The sequence below is a fragment of the Eupeodes corollae genome, chromosome 1 (assembly GCF_945859685.1).
Source record: "Eupeodes corollae chromosome 1, idEupCoro1.1, whole genome shotgun sequence".
NCBI classification, from domain to species: domain Eukaryota; kingdom Metazoa; phylum Arthropoda; class Insecta; order Diptera; family Syrphidae; genus Eupeodes; species Eupeodes corollae.
In genome coordinates, this window is record NC_079147.1 from 2,437,286 (window position 1) to 2,465,234 (window position 27,949).

General features: G+C 36.4%; 2 protein-coding genes across 4 annotated transcripts; both read right to left on the reverse strand.

Annotated features, from left to right (window-relative positions):
* Positions 1-4: 4 nt before the first annotated feature.
* LOC129954026 (NFX1-type zinc finger-containing protein 1) lies at positions 5-16,093 on the reverse strand. 2 transcript variants are annotated; one of them, XM_056067651.1, is made up of 12 exons: positions 15,967-16,093; positions 15,764-15,905; positions 15,130-15,671; positions 15,003-15,069; positions 10,630-11,009; positions 6,703-6,870; positions 6,105-6,644; positions 5,897-6,044; positions 5,469-5,827; positions 5,124-5,270; positions 4,763-5,062; positions 5-187 (listed from the first exon to the last, which is right to left on the reverse strand). In XM_056067651.1, exons 2-12 carry the CDS (start codon positions 15,888-15,890, stop codon positions 164-166), a joined length of 2,802 nt encoding a protein of 933 aa, XP_055923626.1. In that variant the 5' UTR covers positions 15,891-15,905; positions 15,967-16,093; the 3' UTR covers positions 5-163. The 2 variants fall into 2 exon arrangements, with proteins under 2 accessions (XP_055923626.1, XP_055923627.1); XM_056067652.1 differs by having other exon boundaries at positions 15,980-16,074.
* A 10,439-nt stretch (positions 16,094-26,532) lies between these two features.
* Positions 26,533-27,667, reverse strand: LOC129939782 (uncharacterized). 2 transcript variants are annotated; one of them, XM_056047923.1, is made up of 4 exons: positions 27,541-27,667; positions 27,338-27,479; positions 26,704-27,245; positions 26,533-26,643 (listed from the first exon to the last, which is right to left on the reverse strand). In XM_056047923.1, the coding sequence occupies exons 2-4, from the start codon at positions 27,462-27,464 to the stop codon at positions 26,548-26,550; spliced, it is 765 nt and encodes a 254-aa protein (XP_055903898.1). In that variant the 5' UTR covers positions 27,465-27,479; positions 27,541-27,667; the 3' UTR covers positions 26,533-26,547. The 2 variants fall into 2 exon arrangements, with proteins under 2 accessions (XP_055903898.1, XP_055903899.1); XM_056047924.1 differs by having other exon boundaries at positions 27,554-27,648.
* Positions 27,668-27,949: the final 282 nt, after the last annotated feature.

The window sequence follows — 27,949 nt, forward strand, 5'->3', positions numbered from 1 at the left end:
GAGGTTACAAATGACAGCACTCTATTAAGAAACTGTTAAAATGTTCAACTTTATTTTTGTTTCATATTAAGAACGTTTACGATAACAAATGGATTACGTAGATGTCTTCTTGAGACTTTTTCGGATCAAAGTCAAGGTATAAAAACATTACAATTACACGTTCTTATGTGACTACGGACTCAAAAATCTGAAAATAAAAATGAAATTCATGAACAGTGTGATACATAATATTAAAAAAAATAGGATATTAAAAGTTTAAGCATTCATTTATATACTTAACCTTTTAAGTTAGCTTCACAAGAATATCTTTAACGATTTGCTTGTGTTATTTTTTTAAAAATATTACTAAGCGCGTGATCAAAGGGTTTCTCATACCCTTTTTATGTAAACGACAAATGCGAGCATTAAAATAGAAACTAAGGGTTGTATGACAAGTTACGACAGAGGGTTGTACGGTTTTGAACATTCGTGTAGTACAGCTATGGAACGAATCAATGTACTAAGAGTACGACCAAATTGGTTTCGAGAGTATATTTATGAGCATTCCCAAAGGCGCGATTTGCTTTAGATGAGGAATTCATCTTATCACATATCTCTGCCGTAATATGTGATCGTCTAAAGGTCATCGTCAACAACCGGATAGGTCCTTATCAGTGTGGTTTTAGACCAGGAAAGTCCACAGTCGGCCAAAATTCACATTACGGCAGATCCTGGAAAAAACCCAAGAACACCAAATCGACACATACCATCTTTTCATCGATTTCAAGGCCGCATATGACAGCATCTACAGGGACGAGCTGTATAGAGCCATGTCTAGTTTTCGCATCCCTGCCAAACTCGTCCGTTTGTGCAGGATGACCATTGAGAATTCACGCTGCTCCATAAATGTTGGAAACAACTCAACAGAACCTTTCGATGTCAATAAAGGTTTTAGACAAGGTGATGCAGAAATCAGCGTGATGTCAATGCGACTTTTGTGAGTATTAAGGCAGAGGCGGCAAAATTGCTAAGAAAGCAATTGAGTGGTAAAGTCCTCTCTCAAGGGACCAAAGTGTTGCTATATAAGACCCTTATCATCCCTGTACTGCTACACGGTGCAGAAGCATGGACTATGACAAAAGCGGATGAAAGCACCTTGGGTCGGTTCGAGAGAAAAGTTCTTCGTGTGATCTACGGTCACGTATGCATTGAAGAGGAGTGGAGAAGAAGATGGAACGACAAGCTGTACGGAATGTACAGCGACGTAGACATAGCCAGACTTAGTCACGTAGAGTGCATGCAAACCAATGCTCCGGCCCGGAAAGTCTTCGAATCCACACCCACATGTCAGCGCAGTAGAAGACCTCGAATCAGGTAGCGCGCACAAGTGGAAAGTGACCCGACCCAACTTGGAACTAGGAAACGAGCTAGATGGAGAAGTTTGTTGGGTGAGGCTTTAGTTCACACAGGACTGTAGCCACCTTAAGTAAGTAAGAGGAATGCAAGTTTCTATTTTCCTATGTTAGGTTAGGTTTAAGTGGCTGTTCTTGAAGGACATACTTAGACTAATGTACTGGCCCATTGTGATATCATGAGACTTTCTTTTAAGCTCAATGAAAATAGTTTGAGTCCCTTACGAAACGTGAGAGGCTGTATTTGTTAATATGATTGAGATTGTTTAAATTTAGAGCGTTATAGAAGAATTTTCCTAGGTACTTTTTGCGTTTTCAGCTAGAGCAGGGCTTTTACGGAGAAGATGAAGTATAAACTGTTTCCTCCTCTTGCTCATCCATACGACTTCTGCAAAAGTAATTTGAGAATATACCTAGTCTCGTGGAGTGCTTTCCTATTAGACAGTTCGCGGTAGTGCTAAACGTGTTAGAATGGGGTGTATTGTAAGGGGAACTCATTTGCCTTAAAGTTTCTTGGAATGTATCTACGGTCCGGCACCAATCAAAGGCAAATATTAAACTGTTGTGCTATTTCCATTATAGATGATCGTCACTTATGGACTGTTATAGAATCCAGCAATTCGATAGCGGACTGAAAATCTGAGAAAATTCGGATATCAGATGATGATATAATGTTTTCTTTAAGCCAGTGCAAGACTATTTTTATAGCCAAAAGTTCCGATGGAACACGCTACAATGATTGGACAGGCGGAATCAGAGACTTAATTTCAGTCGTTGAGAGTACACACCTCCACCAACCTTTTATTTTGTTTTTAATCAATCTGTATACAAGTGGACTGACTCGTCTTATAGGAATGCACTTTTCTCGAAGAAAGATCTGGAAGGTAAAGAAATCTGGCAGTTTCTGTCGAATTGCATTTGGAGAATGGTGTAGTCTGTGTCCTTTGGAATTAATTCTAAAAACTTGAGAATTACCGAGTGGCCAATATGTTATTGCACTGTACATTAAAATCGATATAAATACCGATGTCTACAACCAATGCGTGATTCGGGATTGTAGGCCCAATTTATCACCAATAGCATTTTTGAATCTTTCTTGTATATTGCATTTGCAATTTAGTTTTTTTCTAAAATAAAAGCCAGGTACAAAGCCACGTCTTAGAACTTTATTTTTATTCCTTTAAAATAGGAAGGGTTAGCTAATGGAATTTTGTATTTCCTCGAAAATAGGACTAATTCGGTTTTGTCCACACAGATCAGGCCATTTTGTGAAAGATCTTTTAGGGTGTTAAAATGCTTCCCTAAAACCCCTATTGCAACGTCATCCGTATAGGCAATCAGTCTGAAACACTCCTTATCCTGACAAATTAGGATTTCATTTACCACAAGGTTTCAGAGGAAAGGAGATAGAAAACCAGCTTGCGGTGTCCCTCTTTTCAACGAATCTCCTAGCAGTTTTGAGTTAATTATCCTGCTAGTCAGCAATTAATGTATTAACTTACCAAGCGAACTCTTTAGGTTTAAAGATGAAAGTGCTGATGTGATTGCAGATGAATTCACGTTGTTAGAAGCGCCTTCGATGTCATAGAAATAGTAAAAAATGTTGAGACAAGAGACTTGTAAGTTGATGTATCATTAATTAAAATGGAAAACAGTGTCAGATACACTTCAGAGTTGCCACACTTGAACCCAATAAATTTCTACAACAATAGCGAGGATACCATCGAAATTAGGGATTATTGTTTTGTTGAGTTGAAAACAAGTTTGGAATTTTTTATATAATTAATAGCCGGAATCACAACACTCTTGCATCGGCGACAATTTGCTTGGCCTCCAATTTTTCTAAAGTTATTGCTTAAGTTCTTGGAAAAAACCCGGGAGCTTCAAATCGATACCCACCATCTCATTATTGATTTTAAAGCCGCGTATGACAGCATCCATAGGGAAGAGCTCTACAGAGCAATGTCTGGTTTTGGCATCCCTGTCAAACTTATCCGTTTGTGCAGAATGACGATAGAGAATGCACGCTGCTCTATCAAGGTCGGAAAAGATCTCACCAATGCATTTGGAATTGTGCAAAACTCAACTGTTAACACTACAGGCACAATCTTCCAAAGGTCCATCCAATTACTCGGATGCGCAAATGATATTGACATAATTGGAAGATCAAAGCTTGATGTCAGTGGAGCGCATTACGACGGATGGGAGGAAGATGGGTTTAGTGATCAATGAGGGCAAGACCAAATATATGCTGTCATCAAAAAAGGACATTGGACAACAACGTCTTGGACAAAACGTCACCATGGACAGCTATAGCTTTTAGGTAGTTATGGACTTTGTCTGCAAATCGCTGCTTCTTTGGACTTAGAAAGCAATTAAGTAGTAAAGTCTTCTCTCGAGCACCTAAAATCACCATCTATAAGAGACTCATCATCCCGGTTCTCATTTATGGCGGAGGCCTCAACCCTGTCAAAGAAAGATGAGAGCGTCTTAGGATGCTTCGAGAAAAAAATTCTTCGGGTGATTTTTGGTCCCGTACGCATAGATGGAGAATGGAGAAGAAGATATAACGACGAACTGTACGGGCTGTACAGCGACACTGACCTAGTAAACAGAATTAAAGTCCAACGACTTAGATGGCAAGGTCATGTAGAGCGAATTGACATCAACGCTCCAGCCTGGAAGGTCTTCGAATCCAACCCTGATGGACGGTGCAGTGGAGGAAGACCGCGACTCAGGTGGAGCACGCAGGTGGGTGAAGACCTCAACCAACTTGGCGTTCGACACTGGAGACAGCTAGCTAGGGACCGAGCTGGCTGGAGACGAATGTTGGTTGAGGCCCAGACCTTAGCGCCACCTTATGTAAGTAAGTAAGTATTGCTAAAGTTTACTATGTATTTTTCGAATCTTTATCACTTTTTTGTTTTTAAAATCTAAGGAGGAATTTAGTTATTTTTATAGCAGTTTTTGTTTGAGTAGTGTTAGAATTATTTCCCGCTGGGAAAGAGCCAAAATACAAATTGTATGTGAATATTTAATAGAATAGTTGATAGCGGTTAGGAGAGTGTTGCATGCGACTTGAATTTTAATGAACTGAAATGCATCCCATGAGCCCAAGTTATAAAATTTATACATATATGTATTATGGAATCTTTTCGTATGGCTGTTTTGATGAAATTTGTATTTTTAAAGCTCAACAGTTCTATGGAAAAGTCCTAAAGCCATAAAGTATCATATTTGAAGGAAAATTCATCTTAAAGGTTGTCAAACAAACCGCTAACCTCTTTTCGCATTTCTCATCATCGTTATGTTAGCACCGATTAAAATTTTGAGTTCATTTTTTATTGTTACAAATTCAAAGTAAAACTTACGCCATCATTTGATGTGTATGGTAATTTTTCTCCTATGGCATCCAAGACATTAAGTTTTTCCCTAATCTTGTCCCAGGTGTCACTGCAATCAGCCAGTAGATTCATATTTCCAACAATATAAAGTCCCATCTTTGCTCTCGACAGAGCAACACAAATTCTATTTTGTTCTTTAAGGTAGCCAATCTGATTGTTCCAATTGCTTCGGACAAGTGAAAGAAGTACAATATTAGCTTCTCTGCCTTGGAAATTATCTACAGTTGAAATATGTATTCCCTGCAGATGGGGACAGTTTCGATGGATCTATAAAATAAAATAATTAATAAAACAACACTATTTATAATTAAAAAAAGAATTCCTTTACATGACTGTATAAGCGATCTTTTTGCTTTAGATAAGTTGTCAGCATTACTATGTCGTTGTGAGTGTATTTATGTTTGAGCAAATATGTTGCAACGTCGCACATCCAGACCTTTTCATAATCATTGAATTTACTAATTTCAAGATTATTCTGAAAGTAAACGTGATTTTTGGTAGGATATCAGTATTTACACTTGCAGTCATAGAATAAAAGCGGCCTAACAAAGAACTGAAACTGTTTTGAATGGTTGCAAGACCAGTTTTTTGCAAACGCCAAAGATACAGATACAGAGTTAGGTCACTTTCATACTAAGAATGCAGACATAGTATATTTTTGTTAGCTTCTTACTGTGCTGTTCTCTTTATGTTGATGAGAAACAAAGAACAAATTTCTTTTTATTCCCCGAACGTCTGGATAATTGCCAACATTGAATCCGTCTTGTAAATCCTTATAGATCAGAGGTCGAATAAGATCGGCAATTTCTGGACGCATTCGGAATTGGGTATTCAAACAAACAGTATTAATGTTGTTGTTGATCAATCTTTCGAAGAGCGAGATATTCATTTTGTATTCTCGACTTAGTTTGTAGACACTTGTATGTGGTCGCAGTTGGTTGTGATCACCGACCAGAATCACCTGTTGAGTGTATTTTGTTATCGATGAGAGAATATGGGATTCTAGAACTTCTGCAGCTTCTTCGAAAATAACTATGTTTTCAGAGAAAAAAAAAGAAATTTAAATTCAATTATTATTTGATTATCAATTAGCAACCATACCTATTGAATCCTTAAGAAATTGTAACATTAAATTATGTTTGGCTGCACAAGTTGTGGTCATGGCTATGATACGTTTATCTTTCACTGCCAAATAGGTCGATATCATCTTAAGGCATTCCAACTTTCTCGCAACTGTGTTCAAATTTTCCTGAAATTTTTCTATTTATTCGTCCTGTTCATACTTTGAGTTTAGACATTCATCGCTTACCTGAGCAGTTATAATCTTCTGATACTCCTCTTCTGTGCCATCGAAATCGACTTGGAGTTTTTGAAAGATATTGAATTTGTCGGTGTATTCCATTTTTGTGGCGTAATACAAACGCTTGCATCGTTGATCACCTTTGAACGTATTGAAAATCTCTTTAACGCCATATTTGTTGAGTGCTTCATTTTTAGATTGATTGCCTAATCTCACGACGCTGTCGGTATGGCCAAGTATTTTAAGTAGAAACTTGTCTAGCGCATCGTTGGTGTAGGCAATAACTACAATTGGCAATGTTGTGTTTGCTAATAGTGTCGCAGCGACCTTAGTTGATATTTCAGTTTTTCCAGTACCAGGTGGACCTTGAATAACAGAAAATTCACTGCTCAGCGCTGTTTGGAAAGCACACAATTGAGTATCGGTTAGGTCGGATTTAATTGTGTCGGGATAGGTTTCCAAAAGCAAGGGATTAAAAGAACTCCTTTGGAACGTGTACTTTGGGGCACTATCGTTGGAGAGGTATCGTGGTGTTTTTATTGTTTTTGTCTGTTAAAGAATAAATTTGTATTTAGAGAGGGGCATACGTTTGCTAGGCATTACTTACGTCAGCGTAAACGATATAGTTTGCCATTGGAAAGTTGTCCTCTTTGTAAGTATTAAGAACGTTAAATGCATGGCGATAGGGGTCAAAGAAAACAGGACAAGCCATCATTTGTAGATTGACTCCTATAATTCTACCCACGTTGCGCTGGTTAATTATTTCAATATTTATCTGAAAACAGAAAATTATGTTTTTATTTATATAATTATTCGTCTTAAAAGTTATACACTCTATTTATACTAATAATTATTCATAACCTACAAATAAAATACATAATTTACTTATAGCATTACAACAAATTTATTAATTTACTGTGGTAAGGAACATTTGAAAAATCACAGTCACGAGGGCGCAAGTTTCTAGAAGGCGCATAAATAAAAAACATAGATAACTAAACTGGACAGTCAATATTAAAATTCAAGACATCAAAAGCAAAAAGTATTGAATTAAATTTTCTTCTCTGAGCAAGAGGTTTTAGATCAATTAAAATGCACCTCGTCTCATAAGATGGAACATTTGAATAACCATATATTTTTCGTAAGGCAAACTTTGTGAACGTTTTGTGACCTTTTTCTATACGAGAAATTTAATGAGCTTATCATATTTTGCCGTTGCAGTTCCACATCCGAAGAAGAGGGTTTGAATCTGAAAACGAATATGAAAAGCTAAGAGTACTATCGTCAGCGAGACAATGTATTGGATTAGAAGTTGCAAACAAGAGATCATTAAGAAAAATGAGAAAGAGTGTTGGAGATAAAACAGAGCCATGGGGCACACCAGCATTTTTTTTGTGGTTTTCAGACTTAAATCCATCCAATACCACTTGTATTGAACGATTCGAAAGGTAATTACTAATCCAATGAAGAAGGGATTCATGTTAACCGAAAGCACGCATTTTCGATAAGAGAGGCTGATACCAAACCCTATGAAATGCTTTTGAAATATCAAGTGCAATAATCTTACTTTCTCCAAAACTATGTAAAGATTTGTTCCACTGTTCGGTAAGATGAACCATGAGATCACCAGTGGACCTATTGCTACGAAAGCCGTGTTGTCGGTCATTAAGAAGCTTTCGATCTTCGAGATATTTCTTTAGCTGATAATTAATCAACGTTTCCATGACCTTGGAAAGAAGGGACGTAAGTGCAATCGGTCGGTAATTAGACGGTGAGGAAGATTCGCCTTTTTTGGGAATAGGATGGACAAATGGGGTTTTCAATCCGCTCGGAACGAGACCTGAGGAGTAGGACAGATAAAAAAGCTTACGCAGTGGTTTTGCAAGCGATAAAGAACACCTCTTCAGAACAAAAGCGGGGATACCATACGGACGAGCAGATTTATGTATGTTAAGATGTTAGGACTCTCGCTACAGTACGAGTGCACATAAAATCATTAACTCGCTCAAGTACAGGCGGAGTCATAGCACTCACTGGCAGCGTTTAATTGGCGGCGAACTGCCTCGCAAAAGAGATTTGCTTTCTCTAAAGAGCTAACAAATGGAGTGTCATTCACAACGAGCGTAGGAACCGAAGAAGAGGAAGAATTCCTCATATTTTTTACAAATGACCAAACATTTTTACTGCCTTTGGGACATTGCAGTATTTTCTGTCGTAATTTTTGGTCATGTACAAATTTGTTCCGGGCGTTGCAGGCCTTCCTGGCTTGCTTGAACTTATTTCGCTTTTCCTCAGTTGGATTGGCTTTAAAACAACGGAAACTTACCTTCTTGACCCTAATAACCTCTTTACAGCTCGCATCGAACCATGCGTTTTCTTTAGGTCTGGTGCTTTTAACCCTATTCGGGATGAAAGTTCTCATTCCCAGGAGAATCAAACTTGTGATCATATCAGTGCTGACGTCAACGTCACTATCGAGGAAGCAAAGTGACCAGTTAAAGATCCTAAAATAATTATTGAGACCGTCCCAGTTGGCTTTCTCGTATTGCCAAACGGTTGTTTTAGGAGCTCTTTCTCTAACTAGAGAGTTCTTACACGAGAAATTTGCTGATATGACACAATGGTCAGATGTGCCTAGAGGAGATAGAACACTAATAGTGTACTTACCAGGGTCAGAGGTAAGAAACAAGTCAAGAGTGTTTTCTGCTCGACCTACCACGTCCGATATTCGAGTGGGCTCGTTGACCAGCTGAGTTAGGTGGTTTAACTCAGCGAAGATCTCAGCACACACTCCTTCTGGTGTTGACTGGCCCGAATGTTGAAGCCATAAAGAATTGTGTACATTATCGCCCGTAACAACGATTTCAGTGCGAGGATAGGACGAAACAATTCTTTGGATGGAATCAGACAAAGCATCAAATTCACGAGAAGTTGACACCCTGTCTAGATTGGGGCTTCGATAAAGGAAGCAATAGTGTATGATTTGCTTATTCACGGAAAATTTAAACCACATAAAATTGAAAAAAGAATTGGTGCAGAGACCATATTGTGGCAAAAACTGATAAGCAACATTATTCCTAATGTATATGGCGAGACCATGGTGGGAAAAGAATAATGGCACCAAGTTATACACTTAAATAAAGAATTCAGTGGGATCGGAATCCTCACCCACAAAAACCAAAACAGACAAAGACTTTAAGAAAAATGTTGCCGAGTTGAACCACAGAATGCTATTCGACACTACTAGTGTTATGCCTTATTAGTGACAAGAATCGAATCCGGCCCTGTTAATGCAAAACAGTAAAATTTTTGTTGTCAACAATCTGTTATCAACGATGACGTAGTCCGTGTATCAATTGCATTAGTTATTAAACACAATGCAATTTGATACACATGCTAAGCCTGCGACTGTACGAGAAGTTCAAGTTGAAAAACAGTTGGTTCAAATTTTTGGTAGGTCAGTGTTTTTTTTTCGTAAGAAAATGTTAAGTTATTGGTTTTGAAAAGTGTATGTCGCATCCGCACTGCTGATTTAGAAAACACTTTTCATGATAAGAATAACTCTTGGAGGATAAGGCAATTCTTCTCAAGAGACAAAACCCGTGAAAAAAAACGTTAGGTTGCATGGCAGCGCAATAAATGCCTTATACTTGAAAAATACTTAAAGAAAAAAACATGCTTGCTAAAGGAGAATACCCGTAAAGTGATGGATAGAGCGTAGAACGGTCACACCAAAGGTCTTGTATTTAATCACTGCCTATGCCATCATTACATTGCATTACTCGCACACAGGAATGGTTAAGAGTTGTAAGTAACTAGGCCGTGGTTCTCTACAAGCTGTTGCGCCACCTAATTTTATTTTGATCTTCTTTTTAAGCGTAAAAAGCTGCCCAAACAACCCTCTATTCTATACGCATACAACATTAAGTGTTGAAATGTCAAGAACTTGGTTACATCACTGTTGCTCTCGAAAGAAGCTATTAATTCAGTCTATCCAAGTATAAAAAACGCAGTACTCCTGAGAAACCCTTGTACTAGACACCTTTCCAGTTACGTCTGCAATGTTTTGTATACCGATGGCTCTAAAAATAACATTGTTTTAGGAATGGCAGTTGTGAGCAGTGGTGGCTAACTATAATGTGCTGGAAGACTCCCAAGCTACTTCTCCATATTCTCAAATGCTACGAACAAAGTTAAACAACAAGCACCCACCAGTTAATAGTCGCATTTGAGCCAACTAAAAATACCTTGGGAAGAAAATTAAAATTGTTTGAATATTTGCTCACATCGGCATAAGAGGGAATGCTTCTGCGCAATGGCCAAATGCCAAACTAGTTGCCAACGACTTACACGTGGAAGTATCTTCCAATCGTCCATTTTCCATTTTAGTTTAGTCTTATCAAATTTAAGTGAATATATTTATATATATTTCTTCCTTTGCTTTGGTCGGACGTGTTCGAATTATCATTAACTAATTTTTATTTCATGGAAGCAGAATGCCATGTGTGCTAAAAATATTATTATTAATACTTACATAACCCTGACTCATAGTTTCCATATCAGAGTTCGATACTACAGCCAGAACGAGATTATCAAAATTTTCGTTTGTTGAAAAACACAACAATGATCCACAGATGAGGTATTTTAGCTCTTCAGTGAGTTTGGAAAATGCCATATCATCGACAGTATTTTTAGCACTTGCATAGACATCAACAAGAAGCATATCGGATTTCGGTACTGATAAGTTCTCATTTGTGACAATTTGAACATTTTCAAACATTTTAACATCTTGTATTTCATCGGGGCGACGAACGCCTCTCAGTGATAAAACTGCATTCCTCAGTGGAGCAATAAAATCTTCACGCAGTAAACTCTTTTGGATGGTCAAGTATTCTTCAACTGAAGGGTATTTACCTAAAAAAATAAATTAAAAAAATAATGGTTTAAGATATTTGTCTAACTACATATGTTTCAATGATTAGGAGACTCTACAGTGCTATCCATTAAATTGTGTCTCATGTTTATAAGAGACATACATTTGATATAAAATAAATGAAATACAGCAAGTGACCTGGACGAAAATGCTATGAATATTTAGGTTGGTAGATTCGGCATATATAGAAAACTCAAATTTTTTGTTTGGAAATACAAATAGTATTTATCTCGATAAACGATGACCTGTGGAATTTTATATGGAAACAAACTTGGGGAACAATTTCCAATAGAAATGGGATTGGGACAAGCCTTTAGTAGGCGGCCCCTGTGTCAGCAGATCGTCGTGGTGATTGAGTCACGTAGAAGTCTTCAATTGATGATCGAGAGATTGTTTTAATACTGCAATAAATTGTGGTTGCAGGTAAATCTTTCCATGATTGGTTGACCAAAAAAAAAAAAAAAGAGATGATTATGTTAAGAATCCATTTATGGACGTACACAGCCGTAGTACGTCCAATCTTAACATATGGTTCTATTGTGTGGTGGCCTGCTCTTAGCAAAGCCTATAACATTGATAAGCTAAAGAAGGGTCAGAGAACAGCTTGCGTGGGCACCACAAGGGCCATGCGTACTTGCCCAACGGACGCCTTAAACGTTATTTTGGATCTTCTACCAATCGACCTTTTTATTAAATACATAGTTTCCTGCAGCGCTATTAGGCTGAAGAAATCAAACAGCTGGTTGTCAAAACCTTATGGTCACAGCAACACAACGAAATTGATTCCCTCAGATATTATCTCGGTAGTCTCTGACTACTGCACTCATACTTTGAGCCTAAGTAAGGGTTTTAAGATTATTTTCCCATCCAGAGAAGATTGGAAGGATGACATCGTGTCGATGGGTTTCGACACAACCATATTTACTGACGGCTCAAAGATGGAGTGCGGAGTTGGTTCAGGGATCTTTTCTGAGTCCCTAAATGTAGCCAAATTCTTTAGGCTTCCTGACTTTGCTGGCGTTTTTCAGGCTGAACTGCTGGCAATAAGGGAGGCGTGTAAGATACTTAAACAAAGCCCAAACCAAAACCGAAATGCGGCTATCTTCACAGACAGTCAGGCAGCTGTCAAAGCCATTAACTCGGCCACATCCTCATCTAAATTGGTCCAGCAATGTCGCGATGAGCTTCCGAGCCTGAATATTAACCTCGGTGTCTCCCTGATCTAGGTTCCGGGCCATAGTGGTATCGTGGGAAATGAACGGGCTGACGAGCTAGCCAGGCAAGGATCGGCCCTTCATAGCACACTTGCGGAAATGGTGAACATTCCTCTTGGTGCTATGAAGGGTAAAATCTTTTCTATCTACCAAACTGAATCAAACCGAGGTGGAGCAATTTACCCAACTGCATTATATCTAGGAAGATATGGCCCACCTATAACAAAACCCGTACAAACGATCTTCTATGCAGGCCAAGGCAAGACATAGCCAGGATTGTTGCGGTTTTTACCGGACATTGGCCTATAGGAGTTCATGCAGAGAAGTTGGGTATCTCTTACAACACCTTTTGCCGTAGTTTGAGTGACCAAAGAGAAAGTGAAACGATAATCCATTTCCTCTGCAAATGTCCTGCTTTGGCAAACACCAGAATGAAATGCTTTGGAAAAGCATTCTTTTAAGAACTCGATGAGCTATCTGAGACAAAGATTAGAGACCTAATCTTTCTTCTCAATGCCACAAAATGGCTTTAACATAATCGCTATGAAGCTTCTCTATAAATCTGTCCCTTTCAATCACAGGTCAAACGAGTTTTCGGTATCAAAACGGTGCACTACAGCGCTAATTGGATTTCAGGCTAGGTTGCCTTGAGATCGCCATTTCTATCTACCTATGTTAAGAATCCACACAATATCTTGGATATGAAGATGACATCGACATTATGGGAAGAACCAAACGAGCAGTGACGGATGCCTTCTCTAATATCGAATCTGAGGCGAAGAAAATTTGTCTTGACATTAAGTAGTACCCGTGGCATGATGGTTAGTGCGTTGGACTGTCATGCAAGGGGCTTGGGTTCAATCCCTGCCTGTGCCACCTTAATTTAAAAAAAAAAAAAAAAAAAAAATTTTCGCGGGTACTGCCTCTTGCGAGGAATTGACAATTTCTTCAAGAGTAATTCTTGTCATGAAAAAGTGCTTTCTCAAATTAGCCGTTCGGATTCGGCCTAAAATTGTAGGTCCCTTCCATTTCTGACAACAGTACTCGCACACAGGAATGGTTGAGAGTTGTAAGTCACTAGGCCCTGGTTCACAACGGACTGTTGCGCCACCCCATTAACGAGGGCAAAACGAAGTATTTACTGTCGTCAAATAGAGTCGATTCGAACCGTAGACTTGGTCAAAATGTGACAATTGACAGGTACAACTTCGAGGTGGTATACGAATTTGTTTATCTGGGCACTGCTGTTCATTCTTCAAATAACATCAGCGTGGAGATCAAACGTAGAATTACCCTTACTATTCGTTGTTTCTTTGGCCAAAGCAAGCAATTGAGGAATAAAGCAATATCGCGAAGTACCAAAGAGACACTGTACAGAACATTAATCATCCCAGTATCGCGGTATCGTGCAGAAACATGGACCCTCTCTCAGACGGATGAAGGATCTTTTGGTATCTTCCAGAGGAAGGTTCTGCGTACGATCTATGGTCCGGTTTGTGTCGACAGGCAAATTGACATCTGGCGGAGAAGATTTAATCAGGAGTTATACGAGCTGTACAGCGACTTGCCACTGATAAAAAAACTACGCTTAAGATGGCTAGGGCATGTCGAGTGAATGAACATCGAAGCTCCCGCCCGTAAGGTATTCAACGCCAAGCTTGAGGGAACAAGAAGCAGAGGCAGGCCAAATCTCCAGTGGAGTGATCAAGTTGAGGCCGACGCACGTCATTTGAAACTGGAGGCAAGAAGCTAGAGACCGTGTAAGCTAGAGAAAGTTATTACTTGAGGCCCAGGAGCACCAACTCAAGTAAAGTAAGTATGTTAAGAAAGTCAGAAGCTCGTGTATAGGTTTATTTTTGCGCAACTTAACTACAACATGGCATATAACAATTAGTTCAATTCGGAGTACTAACTCAACCGATATCATGGTACTCATTTAAAAAGCAAGAGAAAAGCACCTCTCTCTAAATTGCTTGACATATTGAAGCGATTTACAAGCAAAATGAGACCGGCAAACGACTTATGCATGTCACATTTTGAATTAAACCCAAAACTTTATACAAACTTGCGGAAAGAGGTAATATTCCTCTTGTCGCTTTGAAAGGCAAAATCTCCTCAATTTTTCTGACAGAATTTAGCAGTGAAAGGGGCTGTAATATATCTAGGAATAAAACCTTTCTATCGATCTTTTATGCAGACATGATATAGCCTTGTCAATAAAGCAACATATACCAGGCACTGGCCGATAGGAGGGCTTGCAGCAAAGGTGGATAACCCCTATAATACCCATTGTTGCAATTGCCGATACCAACATGAAAAAGAAACTATGATTCGCCTTCTCTGTAAATGTACTGCCTTGACTAATTCTAGAATGTAAACTTAAAGAAGAACATTCGTTAACGATCTTGATGAATTCCCCGAAATGAAAATCAAACACCTGACGCTCAAATGTCCATATATAGATACATTATAAATTACCTTTTCTCAACAACAGTTCTAACAAATTTATGGTATCAAAACGAAGCTTTTCAGCGCTAATTAAGGTGCGTTGCAAGGTCTGTTTGTAATTGTCATATCTACCTACTAACCTATAATATGCTAATCATTTTGATAGACGTTTGACCCTGCAAATTTACTTAAATCTCTAATCACAGGTTTGAGACAAACTACGAAGATGATAAAAGTATTACGAAAGTTAACTGTGAGCCTTGAAAACTGTATTGTTTTTTTTTTACTTTAAAATGCATTTAACTAACTTACCATTGACAATGTTTGGTTTTAAAACAGCAACTTTATCGGTGTGTAAATCGTCCAAAGTGGGGAATATCTGTAATGAAAAACTTTTTTAAAAGTTCATAACAAAAAAAAACCATAACTATGCACCCACCTCCGATTCTTCGGTTCTTCTCATCGCAACGGGTTGTTTAAACTGCTTTTCCAAGTCTAGAAGCTTATCCTTGAATTCTACAATATTTTCAACTTGTTTAGCAGAAGCCAAGGTAGCCAGTATCTGGTCAATGAGTTTTTTGAGTTTATCATTTTGCAGACCGAACTCAAAAGATCTCTCAAAAATCGAAATTAAATCTTTAATCAAATCGTTGACGTCAATGTTGCTCTCTACCCAAAACTTAGAGTGAGACGGGCCGAAAAGCTTTTTCGCCAAGTTGGTTATGTTGCGATTGAGACACTCATCTTCAACAAAAACATGCATGCAATCCGAAACAAAGTCCGGCAACTGAAGATGCAGACGCGAAAGATTCCCAAAGATCTTCAAAATAAGCATTATCGAATCGAGCTTGGTGTTGACGTTGAAACTTCGCAGAAATTCACTCGTGCCAACTTCGAGGAATGCGTCCAGAGGTTCCATAGTGGCCATGAGGTTTAGTTTTTTGAACGATAGCGATTTGACATTAGAGCTGGAAAAATCATCTATGTGGGTTTTGTGGAAGAATAAATAAAAAAGAAATAAGTTTAGATTTTGATGAGGTGTTGGTTTGTTAATTTATTCAATATTTTTTTACACATAGGCTCGTAGTTTGTGGCACATTCGATGTACTCCACTGGTGGTTTTCCGTCATCCTGCTTTTTGATGCTTTTGACGATTTCGTCCTCATCTTTGTCGAACCAATCTTCTTCCGAATCAGACATTTTAATTTATTTAAACTAAAAATATTTTAATATTAGTAACATAAGACAATAGTGAGTGAAAAACAAAACTATTAACTATAGAACTTAACCAATGGGAATTTTTGCACTCCACAACCACAAGTCCACACTCCACAACCGGTACACCGCACCGTCTTAAAAAGAACAACCATTCGCGGTATATTTCTCTGACGTCCGAAATTTCCCAATATTTTTGACAGTACATAAATCAGAAAAAAAACTTTCACAACGGGAAATTTCTTATATGGGACTGTTCGAATCGAAAATAGCTCTCTGGTGTCGACATATAGAACTATCATCGTAGGTTTTTATTTTATAAGGGGCGGCATGGCATCTTGAGTTTTTTTTTGTTGAATACATTTTTATAAAAAACATTCAATTATAATAATGTCGCTCGAACATAGTTAAGTAAGAATTTTTTATTAGATTAGGATATAAATAAAATGTAGTCGTCAGCATTTTATATAACTTATGCCCAATTTCATAAACAACTTTTAAACATTTAACAAGATTTTAAACTGTAAAATGGGATATTTTGGTTTCACCAAGCGTTTTTAAAGTAAATAAGCTTTTAAACCCCTTTTAAAACTAAATGCTCGTTTTTGTCTCATTAAATTTTAAAAATGTGATTAAAAATAAAAATGACAGGTTGACAGCTGATGTTTTACTCCGTAAAATGTTTATTCTCAATATTTTTAGATACGGAATGAATAGGTTAACCAATTCAACATTGCATTACTATTTATAATATTATTTTTAAGATTTTAATTTTCAATTCGAATATTAGATTCGTCATCTTCATATGACGAAGAAGAAAATCATATTATACGCCACCGTCCAAGCCACACGATTACTCAAACGTTTGTTTTTGATTAGTTTACTCTGTTGTATTTTGATGTCATTTATTTCAACATATAATTCTTTCTCATTTTTTCTCACACAATTCGGTTAATAGAAAGAAAAAAGAGGTTTTCTTTTTACAGGGTTGTGAGGAGAACTCTATTTTAACAAAAATATCCCTGAAATTTCCCATTTTTAGCTTGGTGAAACTGAACAAATTTAAAGGCCTGATAAAATTTAAAAAGCTTTTAGATAAAAGTGCTTTTAGTGTTTGTTTATGAAATCGGACATTAAACTGTTCATCGATAGATTTAAATTTAAATAAGGTGGGATTAAAATCATTGTTTAGAACCAGTGCTCCACTATCATAACGTCTTTATTTTATCTTTTGTTGTTCTATATTTATTAATTTTAAATGGTAATTATGTTTTGTATTTTGTGCGTGTGTTAGGCTCTAATTGTATTATTCTGCCTTATCAGGAGTTTCACCCCAAAAGTTTTTCAACCAAAATATTTTCTCAGGAGTTTCGCACGAATAAAATTTAATTTTAAAACTCACAGTTGAAAAAAGAGATATGTTCAAAGCACTGAGGTCTCAATAAATTTCCCATCTCTGTTATGGAAACAAAGCAATTCACATATTTTCTTTTCTTTCCATAAGTTTGATTTTCAGTGCTTTCAGCTCGATTATTTTTAATTTTTTTTTAAATTTTAAATTCAATTTCTTCTTTTCTTAACTTCTCCATTCCATGATTGTGCCGCTTCAGTTTTGTTGTCTCCTCTTTTTGTTGATAATGAATACTATCTAGTGATCGGTAAACTTCTTCATATTTGTGTCCTTTTGATTGTTATGCTCTTTCATCACTACAATAGCTTCATTTACATTCACACAAAGTGCTTTTTGGCTTCTAGTTCATCCATAAGAACTTGCTGCGCGTTAATTTTGTCAATCCTCTTTTTCTGGCCTTTTTGAAATGTTGTACTCAGAGCGGAGGCACTATTGTCGATAATTTGAGATTTCCGACTTTTTGTATTTCGATTGATACATTTTTATCGGATGTGTAAAATGCTTCCGATTGGTATGTTTCTGTGTTCTCATTTGCTTTACTCCTTTCTCGTTTGCTTTACTTACTTTCATTTTAACGTTGTTCCTTTCCTCTTCGCTGCCAAAATTTAGGTGAACATTTTAGCTGTCAAGTGTGTGATATTTCGACCAAATTGAATGCTCCTGATAAAGGAAATTTTTCGACAATCATTTTTTTTTTTGGGTGAAACTCAAAGTAAGGGAAAAGAAAAACAGAATTTTTTTTTCGACTGAAATGACATTCGGGCGAAACTCCTGATAGGGCTGTACTTACTAACAACTAACACATACTATAAGCCTGTGGTCGTAGTTTGAAGCTTGCAATAAGATTACTTTCTACTACTCTACTTTCTGAAAGTCTGAAGTATAAACAAATATAAAATCCAAGGGGTATGATGTAATGCCAATGTTGTTACCTAAAGAATCTGCGGCATTGACATGCTAAATATTGACTACTTGTCGAATTCTAAATTATAATTTAATTAATTTTAAAATCTATTTCTTCTTTTATTTATCAAAGAAACTGAGGACATATTTTTTAGAAAGTTTGACAAAATAAGGCTAATCAACCGTAAGTTGGCTTTAAGCAGTCCAAATCAAGCAGGTCAATGATCTACTATTTTAAAAAGAATACTTTTATTAAGATATTTCACTTTTCAAAGTTTATTTTTTATTTAGATTCGTACTTTTTGATGAAATTTAAGGATGTGCATTGCATATGTTACCATTGATGTGATTAACATGGAAATAAACTTTGAAATGGCATATGTATAAGTTGTAAGTGAAATGTTATATTCAACAAAACACAAACAAATTGCGTGCGACTAGGGTCGACGATTGCGTTCACGCTTTTGAAATTTGATTTTTTGTTACATACATTGCGGGGCAACTAATCTTTGAATCTAAGCAGTTATTCCATTGTATAAGTAATTGATGTAAAGGTGGACATTTGTTCGGAAATATATCTAAAAATTAAGAAACTTATGAAAAAAATGGCTTAAAAGGAAAAGAGATATTAAGGGATTTGTTTCCTTGAATTTTTGTATGAGATAGGCTGAGATAGTTAAATAGTTTTTAGGTACGGAGATTAGATTAAGTAAACAGACAGAAATACTTGGCTAGTGGATTCTCCACACACGGCAGAGCTCGTTGGCTCGAGTTCTTTAATTTTTGACGAGCCAAACCGAGCCAACTCAGTGTCTCCACACACCATACATTAGTTGTAAAGGCACAAGTATTCGTAAACAACAAGGTTTATCTAAAACATGTCGAAAACTAGTAGCTATTCAAAGATGAAATAAACAAACAAACCTTTTGGAACGTTCAGCGCTCAAATAAATGTAAGCAAAACAACTGATGGCTGAAAAAAATGATGTACCTTAATTTATGTTGAATTTTTGTCCACAACTCCAAAGGTTTGAATTAAAAAAATCTTTTTTCGCTGTGGAGGACAGCCGTAACTCAGATAAAGTTTCGAATTAAAAAAAATACAATGTAGTATTACAATGTACAATATGTATATGTTTAGTTAATTATAGGTTGTTTTTTTTTCAATTTAGTTAAGAGTCAATTACATGCCCGATGATGGATGACAAAGATCCTAAACGCGTCGCGATATATAAAACAAACAAAAAGTTGTGAAAATTAGTGTTTTTCAAAATAAAACAAAATAATAAAAAATATAAAATTAAAAATTTAATATTCGGTTTTATTTTCGTTTTCTGTATTATATGTTTATCTTTATTTTTAACTTCTGACATATCAATAGATATGTTTTCATCCAACCAAAAACGAAAATTATGTTGAAGCTCTGTCCATGGAATTTGTAGAAGCCAAAAAAAAGTGCTTAATAAGAATATTTAAAAACAAAAATAAAATCTTAAAATTGTGTTGTATAACAAAAATATTTCTTTATTATTTTTTTTAACATTAAAATTGGGTATAGGGTCATTTTGCCGCATATTCAGATTGAATTCTGTAAATTTTTTGCATAAGAGGAGCAGGTGTCTGTTATTTCTAAACAAGTCAAACTTCCTGACAAAATAATGCATACTGTGGATATGCTTACCCCCGAAGAAAACTGTAATTGTTCTGTATGCAGAGGTTTTTCTCAGTGTACATATTAAAACTGCTATTTTTCTTTTGTAATGGTATACACTTCCTAAGGTTTGTAGGGTCATTTTACCGCATATTCAGATTGAATTCTGTACATTGTTTGCATAAGAGTAGCAAGTGTCTGTTATTTCTAAACAAGTCAAACTTCCTGACAAAATAATGCATACTGTGGATATGCTTACCCCCGAAGATAACTGAAATTGTTCTGTATTCAGAGGCTTTTCTCAGTGTACATATTGAAACTGCTATTTTTCTTTTGTAATTTAGGCATATACAGACCTTGGCCATGTTATAAGACTAGGCGCCTAAAAAGTTGCTTAAATGGGCGACAGAATGGTTTCTGCAAGTGCGCGGACTCTCATATAAGTCGATAGTGCTCAGCTTAGAAACCAAACAGTTTCGAAACTAAAAGTTGCATGTGCTCGCCTAGCCTTAGACGCACTTTAGATTATATGCAAAATCTTAATTTCAAGCTATTTTAATCGGTTATTTGAATATTGTAATGCATTTAAATTATTTTGTATGCAGAATATAAACTACTTCCTAGAAATAAAGCAACAGAATTAAAGAATTTTTTTTAAATTAATATTTTCAGTTTTTTTTGTTGTTATATTTGTAATTTTTTCAATATTTTGTTGAACCTCATTTTACTTTAATAAGAGGCTCAATTCTGCTCGGCATACTGTCAATGCCTGATTTGACTGTTTTTGACAGCATCTTAAGCTACTTCCCTCTTCATCAGTTCCCACACGTTTTCAATTTTGTTCATATCAGGGCTGTTTCCTGGCCAGTCCAACATAGGGATGTTTTCTTCCCTCAAATAAGTTTTTATGGACCAGGCTGTGTGGCATGGAGCTCCGTTGAGTTAAATTTTAACAGCGAGTTAGTTTGCGTGTAAACAACACTTCTTTTACTAATTATCCTTCTATTACAATATCTCCTACATTTTCTGTCAAAAAGACAGCATTGAATTGACATTTGTTAATTTTGCAAACATAAACAAAACAAAAATATTTGGTTAAAATTAAATTATACAATATCTAAATTATTGAGAGTTGAAAATAATTAATAGTCCAACATTTTTGAGAGAAAACAAACTATTTTGTGCGCAACAATTATTTTTTAATGATTTTTTAAAAAAGGTACATACGTTGGTTCATGTTTTAAAACTAAATTCAATGCTTATTCTACTTGAAATCCTAAAAAGAAAATCACAAACCAAAATTAAGTTTAGTCCATGCTGGGGGAAAGAACATAGTGCTTATAAACTAATTTCAAAATAGTACTTATGTACTTATTACAAAATAAAAAATACTTCAGTTTGTTAAAACAAAATATTAATGACTCTTGGTAGGGTTCAATTAGATTTTATAGACAATCTATTTCCCAATCAAATTCCAGTGAAGGAAATAAAGCTAAATTCATTTAAAGGCACAATTCTCGTCCATTGGCATATAAATTATCCATACAATTCAGATTCTGGTGGATTTGATAGGGCTGGTATGTTTTCTTTGCAATACAAACAAAATATTATAAAAAGAATTGCAAATCATATCGAGAAAATATTCTACTTGTTATCATAATCATCAAGCCATATCGCATTGCAATCGAATTCTGCGGTATCTTCAACAAAATCCAGAGTGAAAATTTCAGCAATTTCATAATCGATCTCATAAGGTTCCTCAGGAGGTTTTCCACAACCGGTTTCTCTCTGAGATCGATTAAATTGACTTAAATGGTCCACGCCTCCTGCTTGTAGCGGCTCCATCAGTCCCTTACTTGTTTCGGCGTCAATTCAAAGTCACTTACCTGAAACGTTGCAGCAATATTTTTCCAGGCTTTTAATAACTTGCCATCATTTCAGTAGCTCCTCTTTGCCATCTTCCAAATTGACAATCTGCTAAGTTTTAAATTTTGTTGTTCAGCCATTTATAAAATGATGGATATTTATTAGAACAAAATCACATTTTTTTATAAAATATTGCAAATATCATATCACAATCATAACAAATATCAACTCTTGTGACCTGAAAAGTATTTGTTGCGTGTGCAGTCAAAATGACAGTGGAGTTAAATTTAATTGTCCGTTTATAGTTGAGTTTCCCAAAAATACAATTTTACTGGGCGTTAGCCCTTAACCTAACTGTTAAAATGTTTATTGGTATTTCAAAATATTTTAAACCCAGTTAAATATTTAAGTTAGCTTTAATTTTTAATATTGCGTATAATCTAATAATCATAAAATTTCTGCAGTGCGTCTAATAACAAAATCTTTATATTTCATCAAACTTTCCATTTATGAATTATAATCAATTTAAATGGGCCAGATTGCATTTTATTTTCACAAATAATAATTTAAGACTTTACTTTTACTTACAAATTTTGAATCAATTGACAGTCGTTGTTTCAAAAATTGAAATGTCAAACAAAAACATGTTTAGTGTGAACGATTTCGGTTTTTTTTTTTTGAAAACTCGGTTTTGGGCAAAAATACTCCATTACCAAGATCGGAATCTCAGACTGACATTTCGGTTTGCCTACAAGCTAAGTACACACTAAATGTGAGAAAGTGTGCGTAAAATGATGCAAAAACCAAACACATTCTCATATTTAGTGTTCCGACCCATCAAAATGCTTCATTATAGTCTGCAGGCACATCTAAATGCTTTATTTAGAATGTTTTATGGCCTCGTTCAAAAACTAAACAATCCTAACCAACAGAATCTGAAGTGCTGACATGGTTTCAAATTGGAAGATTTGTATAGCTTTTTAATTTCAATCCAAATAAATGTTGTTAATGGATATGAAATACGATTAACCAAATACATATTTAATGATTTATTAGTGCTGGTTTTTATTTACTTAAATTATTTGCGAACGCAATATGAGCTGCAACTGGTTAAGTATAATTGGAAATGGACAAAAGTGTAACACCAGAATTCAAAATTTGCATTTTATTTGCTATGCATTTATTCAACAAGTTCGTTATAATCGTTCTGATTATTTTTTTTTAAATATTGGTGTTCCTTTGAAGCATAATTTTTTTTGATAGCAAATACATGTATGCTTCCATCAATTAAGATTGTTATGGATGAGGTATTTTTCGATTATAACTCTTTTTTTAAATTCAATATTTATTAATCAAAATGGAATTGAAAAATAGTTGCAAGCTTAAATCATCAAAAACAAACTATAAATATACTTGGATTAATTAAATTGATACAGATTTTAATTACTTGCAAATAAAATTTGAATTCAATAAATTTCGCTCGCACCCTTAACTTCATGGTTCTTCGAACGCATTTTTAACGTTATTTTGGATCTTCTACCAATCGACCTTTTTATTAAATACATAGTTTCCTGCAGCGCTATTAGGCTGAAGAAATCAAACAGCTGGTTGTCAAAACCTTATGGTCACAGCAACACAACGAAATTGATTCCCTCAGATATTATCTCGGTAGTCTCTGACTACTGCACTCATACTTTGAGCCTAAGTAAGGGTTTTAAGATTATTTTCCCATCCAGAGAAGATTGGAAGGATGACATCGTGTCGATGGGTTTCGACACAACCATATTTACTGACGGCTCAAAGATGGAGTGCGGAGTTGGTTCAGGGATCTTTTCTGAGTCCCTAAATGTAGCCAAATTCTTTAGGCTTCCTGACTTTGCTGGCGTTTTTCAGGCTGAACTGCTGGCAATAAGGGAGGCGTGTAAGATACTTAAACAAAGCCCAAACCAAAACCGAAATGCGGCTATCTTCACAGACAGTCAGGCAGCTGTCAAAGCCATTAACTCGGCCACATCCTCATCTAAATTGGTCCAGCAATGTCGCGATGAGCTTCCGAGCCTGAATATTAACCTCGGTGTCTCCCTGATCTAGGTTCCGGGCCATAGTGGTATCGTGGGAAATGAACGGGCTGACGAGCTAGCCAGGCAAGGATCGGCCCTTCATAGCACACTTGCGGAAATGGTGAACATTCCTCTTGGTGCTATGAAGGGTAAAATCTTTTCTATCTACCAAACTGAATCAAACCGAGGTGGAGCAATTTACCCAACTGCATTATATCTAGGAAGATATGGCCCACCTATAACAAAACCCGTACAAACGATCTTCTATGCAGGCCAAGGCAAGACATAGCCAGGATTGTTGCGGTTTTTACCGGACATTGGCCTATAGGAGTTCATGCAGAGAAGTTGGGTATCTCTTACAACACCTTTTGCCGTAGTTTGAGTGACCAAAGAGAAAGTGAAACGATAATCCATTTCCTCTGCAAATGTCCTGCTTTGGCAAACACCAGAATGAAATGCTTTGGAAAAGCATTCTTTTAAGAACTCGATGAGCTATCTGAGACAAAGATTAGAGACCTAATCTTTCTTCTCAATGCCACAAAATGGCTTTAACATAATCGCTATGAAGCTTCTCTATAAATCTGTCCCTTTCAATCACAGGTCAAACGAGTTTTCGGTATCAAAACGGTGCACTACAGCGCTAATTGGATTTCAGGCTAGGTTGCCTTGAGATCGCCATTTCTATCTACCTATGTTAAGAATCCACACAATATCTTGGATATGAAGATGACATCGACATTATGGGAAGAACCAAACGAGCAGTGACGGATGCCTTCTCTAATATCGAATCTGAGGCGAAGAAAATTTGTCTTGACATTAAGTAGTACCCGTGGCATGATGGTTAGTGCGTTGGACTGTCATGCAAGGGGCTTGGGTTCAATCCCTGCCTGTGCCACCTTAATTTAAAAAAAAAAAAAAAAAAAAAATTTTCGCGGGTACTGCCTCTTGCGAGGAATTGACAATTTCTTCAAGAGTAATTCTTGTCATGAAAAAGTGCTTTCTCAAATTAGCCGTTCGGATTCGGCCTAAAATTGTAGGTCCCTTCCATTTCTGACAACAGTACTCGCACACAGGAATGGTTGAGAGTTGTAAGTCACTAGGCCCTGGTTCACAACGGACTGTTGCGCCACCCCATTAACGAGGGCAAAACGAAGTATTTACTGTCGTCAAATAGAGTCGATTCGAACCGTAGACTTGGTCAAAATGTGACAATTGACAGGTACAACTTCGAGGTGGTATACGAATTTGTTTATCTGGGCACTGCTGTTCATTCTTCAAATAACATCAGCGTGGAGATCAAACGTAGAATTACCCTTACTATTCGTTGTTTCTTTGGCCAAAGCAAGCAATTGAGGAATAAAGCAATATCGCGAAGTACCAAAGAGACACTGTACAGAACATTAATCATCCCAGTATCGCGGTATCGTGCAGAAACATGGACCCTCTCTCAGACGGATGAAGGATCTTTTGGTATCTTCCAGAGGAAGGTTCTGCGTACGATCTATGGTCCGGTTTGTGTCGACAGGCAAATTGACATCTGGCGGAGAAGATTTAATCAGGAGTTATACGAGCTGTACAGCGACTTGCCACTGATAAAAAAAACTACGCTTAAGATGGCTAGGGCATGTCGAGTGAATGAACATCGAAGCTCCCGCCCGTAAGGTATTCAACGCCAAGCTTGAGGGAACAAGAAGCAGAGGCAGGCCAAATCTCCAGTGGAGTGATCAAGTTGAGGCCGACGCACGTCATTTGAAACTGGAGGCAAGAAGCTAGAGACCGTGTAAGCTAGAGAAAGTTATTACTTGAGGCCCAGGAGCACCAACTCAAGTAAAGTAAGTATGTTAAGAAAGTCAGAAGCTCGTGTATAGGTTTATTTTTGCGCAACTTAACTACAACATGGCATATAACAATTAGTTCAATTCGGAGTACTAACTCAACCGATATCATGGTACTCATTTAAAAAGCAAGAGAAAAGCACCTCTCTCTAAATTGCTTGACATATTGAAGCGATTTACAAGCAAAATGAGACCGGCAAACGACTTATGCATGTCACATTTTGAATTAAACCCAAAACTTTATACAAACTTGCGGAAAGAGGTAATATTCCTCTTGTCGCTTTGAAAGGCAAAATCTCCTCAATTTTTCTGACAGAATTTAGCAGTGAAAGGGGCTGTAATATATCTAGGAATAAAACCTTTCTATCGATCTTTTATGCAGACATGATATAGCCTTGTCAATAAAGCAACATATACCAGGCACTGGCCGATAGGAGGGCTTGCAGCAAAGGTGGATAACCCCTATAATACCCATTGTTGCAATTGCCGATACCAACATGAAAAAGAAACTATGATTCGCCTTCTCTGTAAATGTACTGCCTTGACTAATTCTAGAATGTAAACTTAAAGAAGAACATTCGTTAACGATCTTGATGAATTCCCCGAAATGAAAATCAAACACCTGACGCTCAAATGTCCATATATAGATACATTATAAATTACCTTTTCTCAACAACAGTTCTAACAAATTTATGGTATCAAAACGAAGCTTTTCAGCGCTAATTAAGGTGCGTTGCAAGGTCTGTTTGTAATTGTCATATCTACCTACTAACCTATAATATGCTAATCATTTTGATAGACGTTTGACCCTGCAAATTTACTTAAATCTCTAATCACAGGTTTGAGACAAACTACGAAGATGATAAAAGTATTACGAAAGTTAACTGTGAGCCTTGAAAACTGTATTGTTTTTTTTTTACTTTAAAATGCATTTAACTAACTTACCATTGACAATGTTTGGTTTTAAAACAGCAACTTTATCGGTGTGTAAATCGTCCAAAGTGGGGAATATCTGTAATGAAAAACTTTTTTAAAAGTTCATAACAAAAAAAAACCATAACTATGCACCCACCTCCGATTCTTCGGTTCTTCTCATCGCAACGGGTTGTTTAAACTGCTTTTCCAAGTCTAGAAGCTTATCCTTGAATTCTACAATATTTTCAACTTGTTTAGCAGAAGCCAAGGTAGCCAGTATCTGGTCAATGAGTTTTTTGAGTTTATCATTTTGCAGACCGAACTCAAAAGATCTCTCAAAAATCGAAATTAAATCTTTAATCAAATCGTTGACGTCAATGTTGCTCTCTACCCAAAACTTAGAGTGAGACGGGCCGAAAAGCTTTTTCGCCAAGTTGGTTATGTTGCGATTGAGACACTCATCTTCAACAAAAACATGCATGCAATCCGAAACAAAGTCCGGCAACTGAAGATGCAGACGCGAAAGATTCCCAAAGATCTTCAAAATAAGCATTATCGAATCGAGCTTGGTGTTGACGTTGAAACTTCGCAGAAATTCACTCGTGCCAACTTCGAGGAATGCGTCCAGAGGTTCCATAGTGGCCATGAGGTTTAGTTTTTTGAACGATAGCGATTTGACATTAGAGCTGGAAAAATCATCTATGTGGGTTTTGTGGAAGAATAAATAAAAAAGAAATAAGTTTAGATTTTGATGAGGTGTTGGTTTGTTAATTTATTCAATATTTTTTTACACATAGGCTCGTAGTTTGTGGCACATTCGATGTACTCCACTGGTGGTTTTCCGTCATCCTGCTTTTTGATGCTTTTGACGATTTCGTCCTCATCTTTGTCGAACCAATCTTCTTCCGAATCAGACATTTTAATTTATTTAAACTAAAAATATTTTAATATTAGTAACATAAGACAATAGTGAGTGAAAAACAAAACTATTAACTATAGAACTTAACCAATGGGAATTTTTGCACTCCACAACCACAAGTCCACACTCCACAACCGGTACACCGCACCGTCTTAAAAAGAACAACCATTCGCGGTATATTTCTCTGACGTCCGAAATTTCCCAATATTTTTGACAGTACATAAATCAGAAAAAAAACTTTCACAACGGGAAATTTCTTATATGGGACTGTTCGAATCGAAAATAGCTCTCTGGTGTCGACATATAGAACTATCATCGTAGGTTTTTATTTTATAAGGGGCGGCATGGCATCTTGAGTTTTTTTTTGTTGAATACATTTTTATAAAAAACATTCAATTATAATAATGTCGCTCGAACATAGTTAAGTAAGAATTTTTTATTAGATTAGGATATAAATAAAATGTAGTCGTCAGCATTTTATATA

Coding starts and splice junctions, on each gene's coding strand:
- LOC129954026 (XM_056067651.1), bottom strand. CDS start 15,890: ATGTCTGATTCGGAAGAAGATTGGTTCGACAAAGATGAGGACGAAATC. Junction 15,672..15,763: donor CACAAACTACGAGCCTATGT/GTAAAAAAATAT, acceptor AAACCCACATAG/ATGATTTTTCCAGCTCTAAT. Junction 5,828..5,896: donor ATTTCTTAAGGATTCAATAG/GTATGGTTGCTA, acceptor CTGAAAACATAG/TTATTTTCGAAGAAGCTGCA.
- LOC129939782 (XM_056047923.1), bottom strand. CDS start 27,464: ATGTCTGATTCGGAAGAAGATTGGTTCGACAAAGATGAGGACGAAATC. Junction 27,246..27,337: donor CACAAACTACGAGCCTATGT/GTAAAAAAATAT, acceptor AAACCCACATAG/ATGATTTTTCCAGCTCTAAT. Junction 26,644..26,703: donor GAAGAACCGAAGAATCGGAG/GTGGGTGCATAG, acceptor TTTTCATTACAG/ATATTCCCCACTTTGGACGA.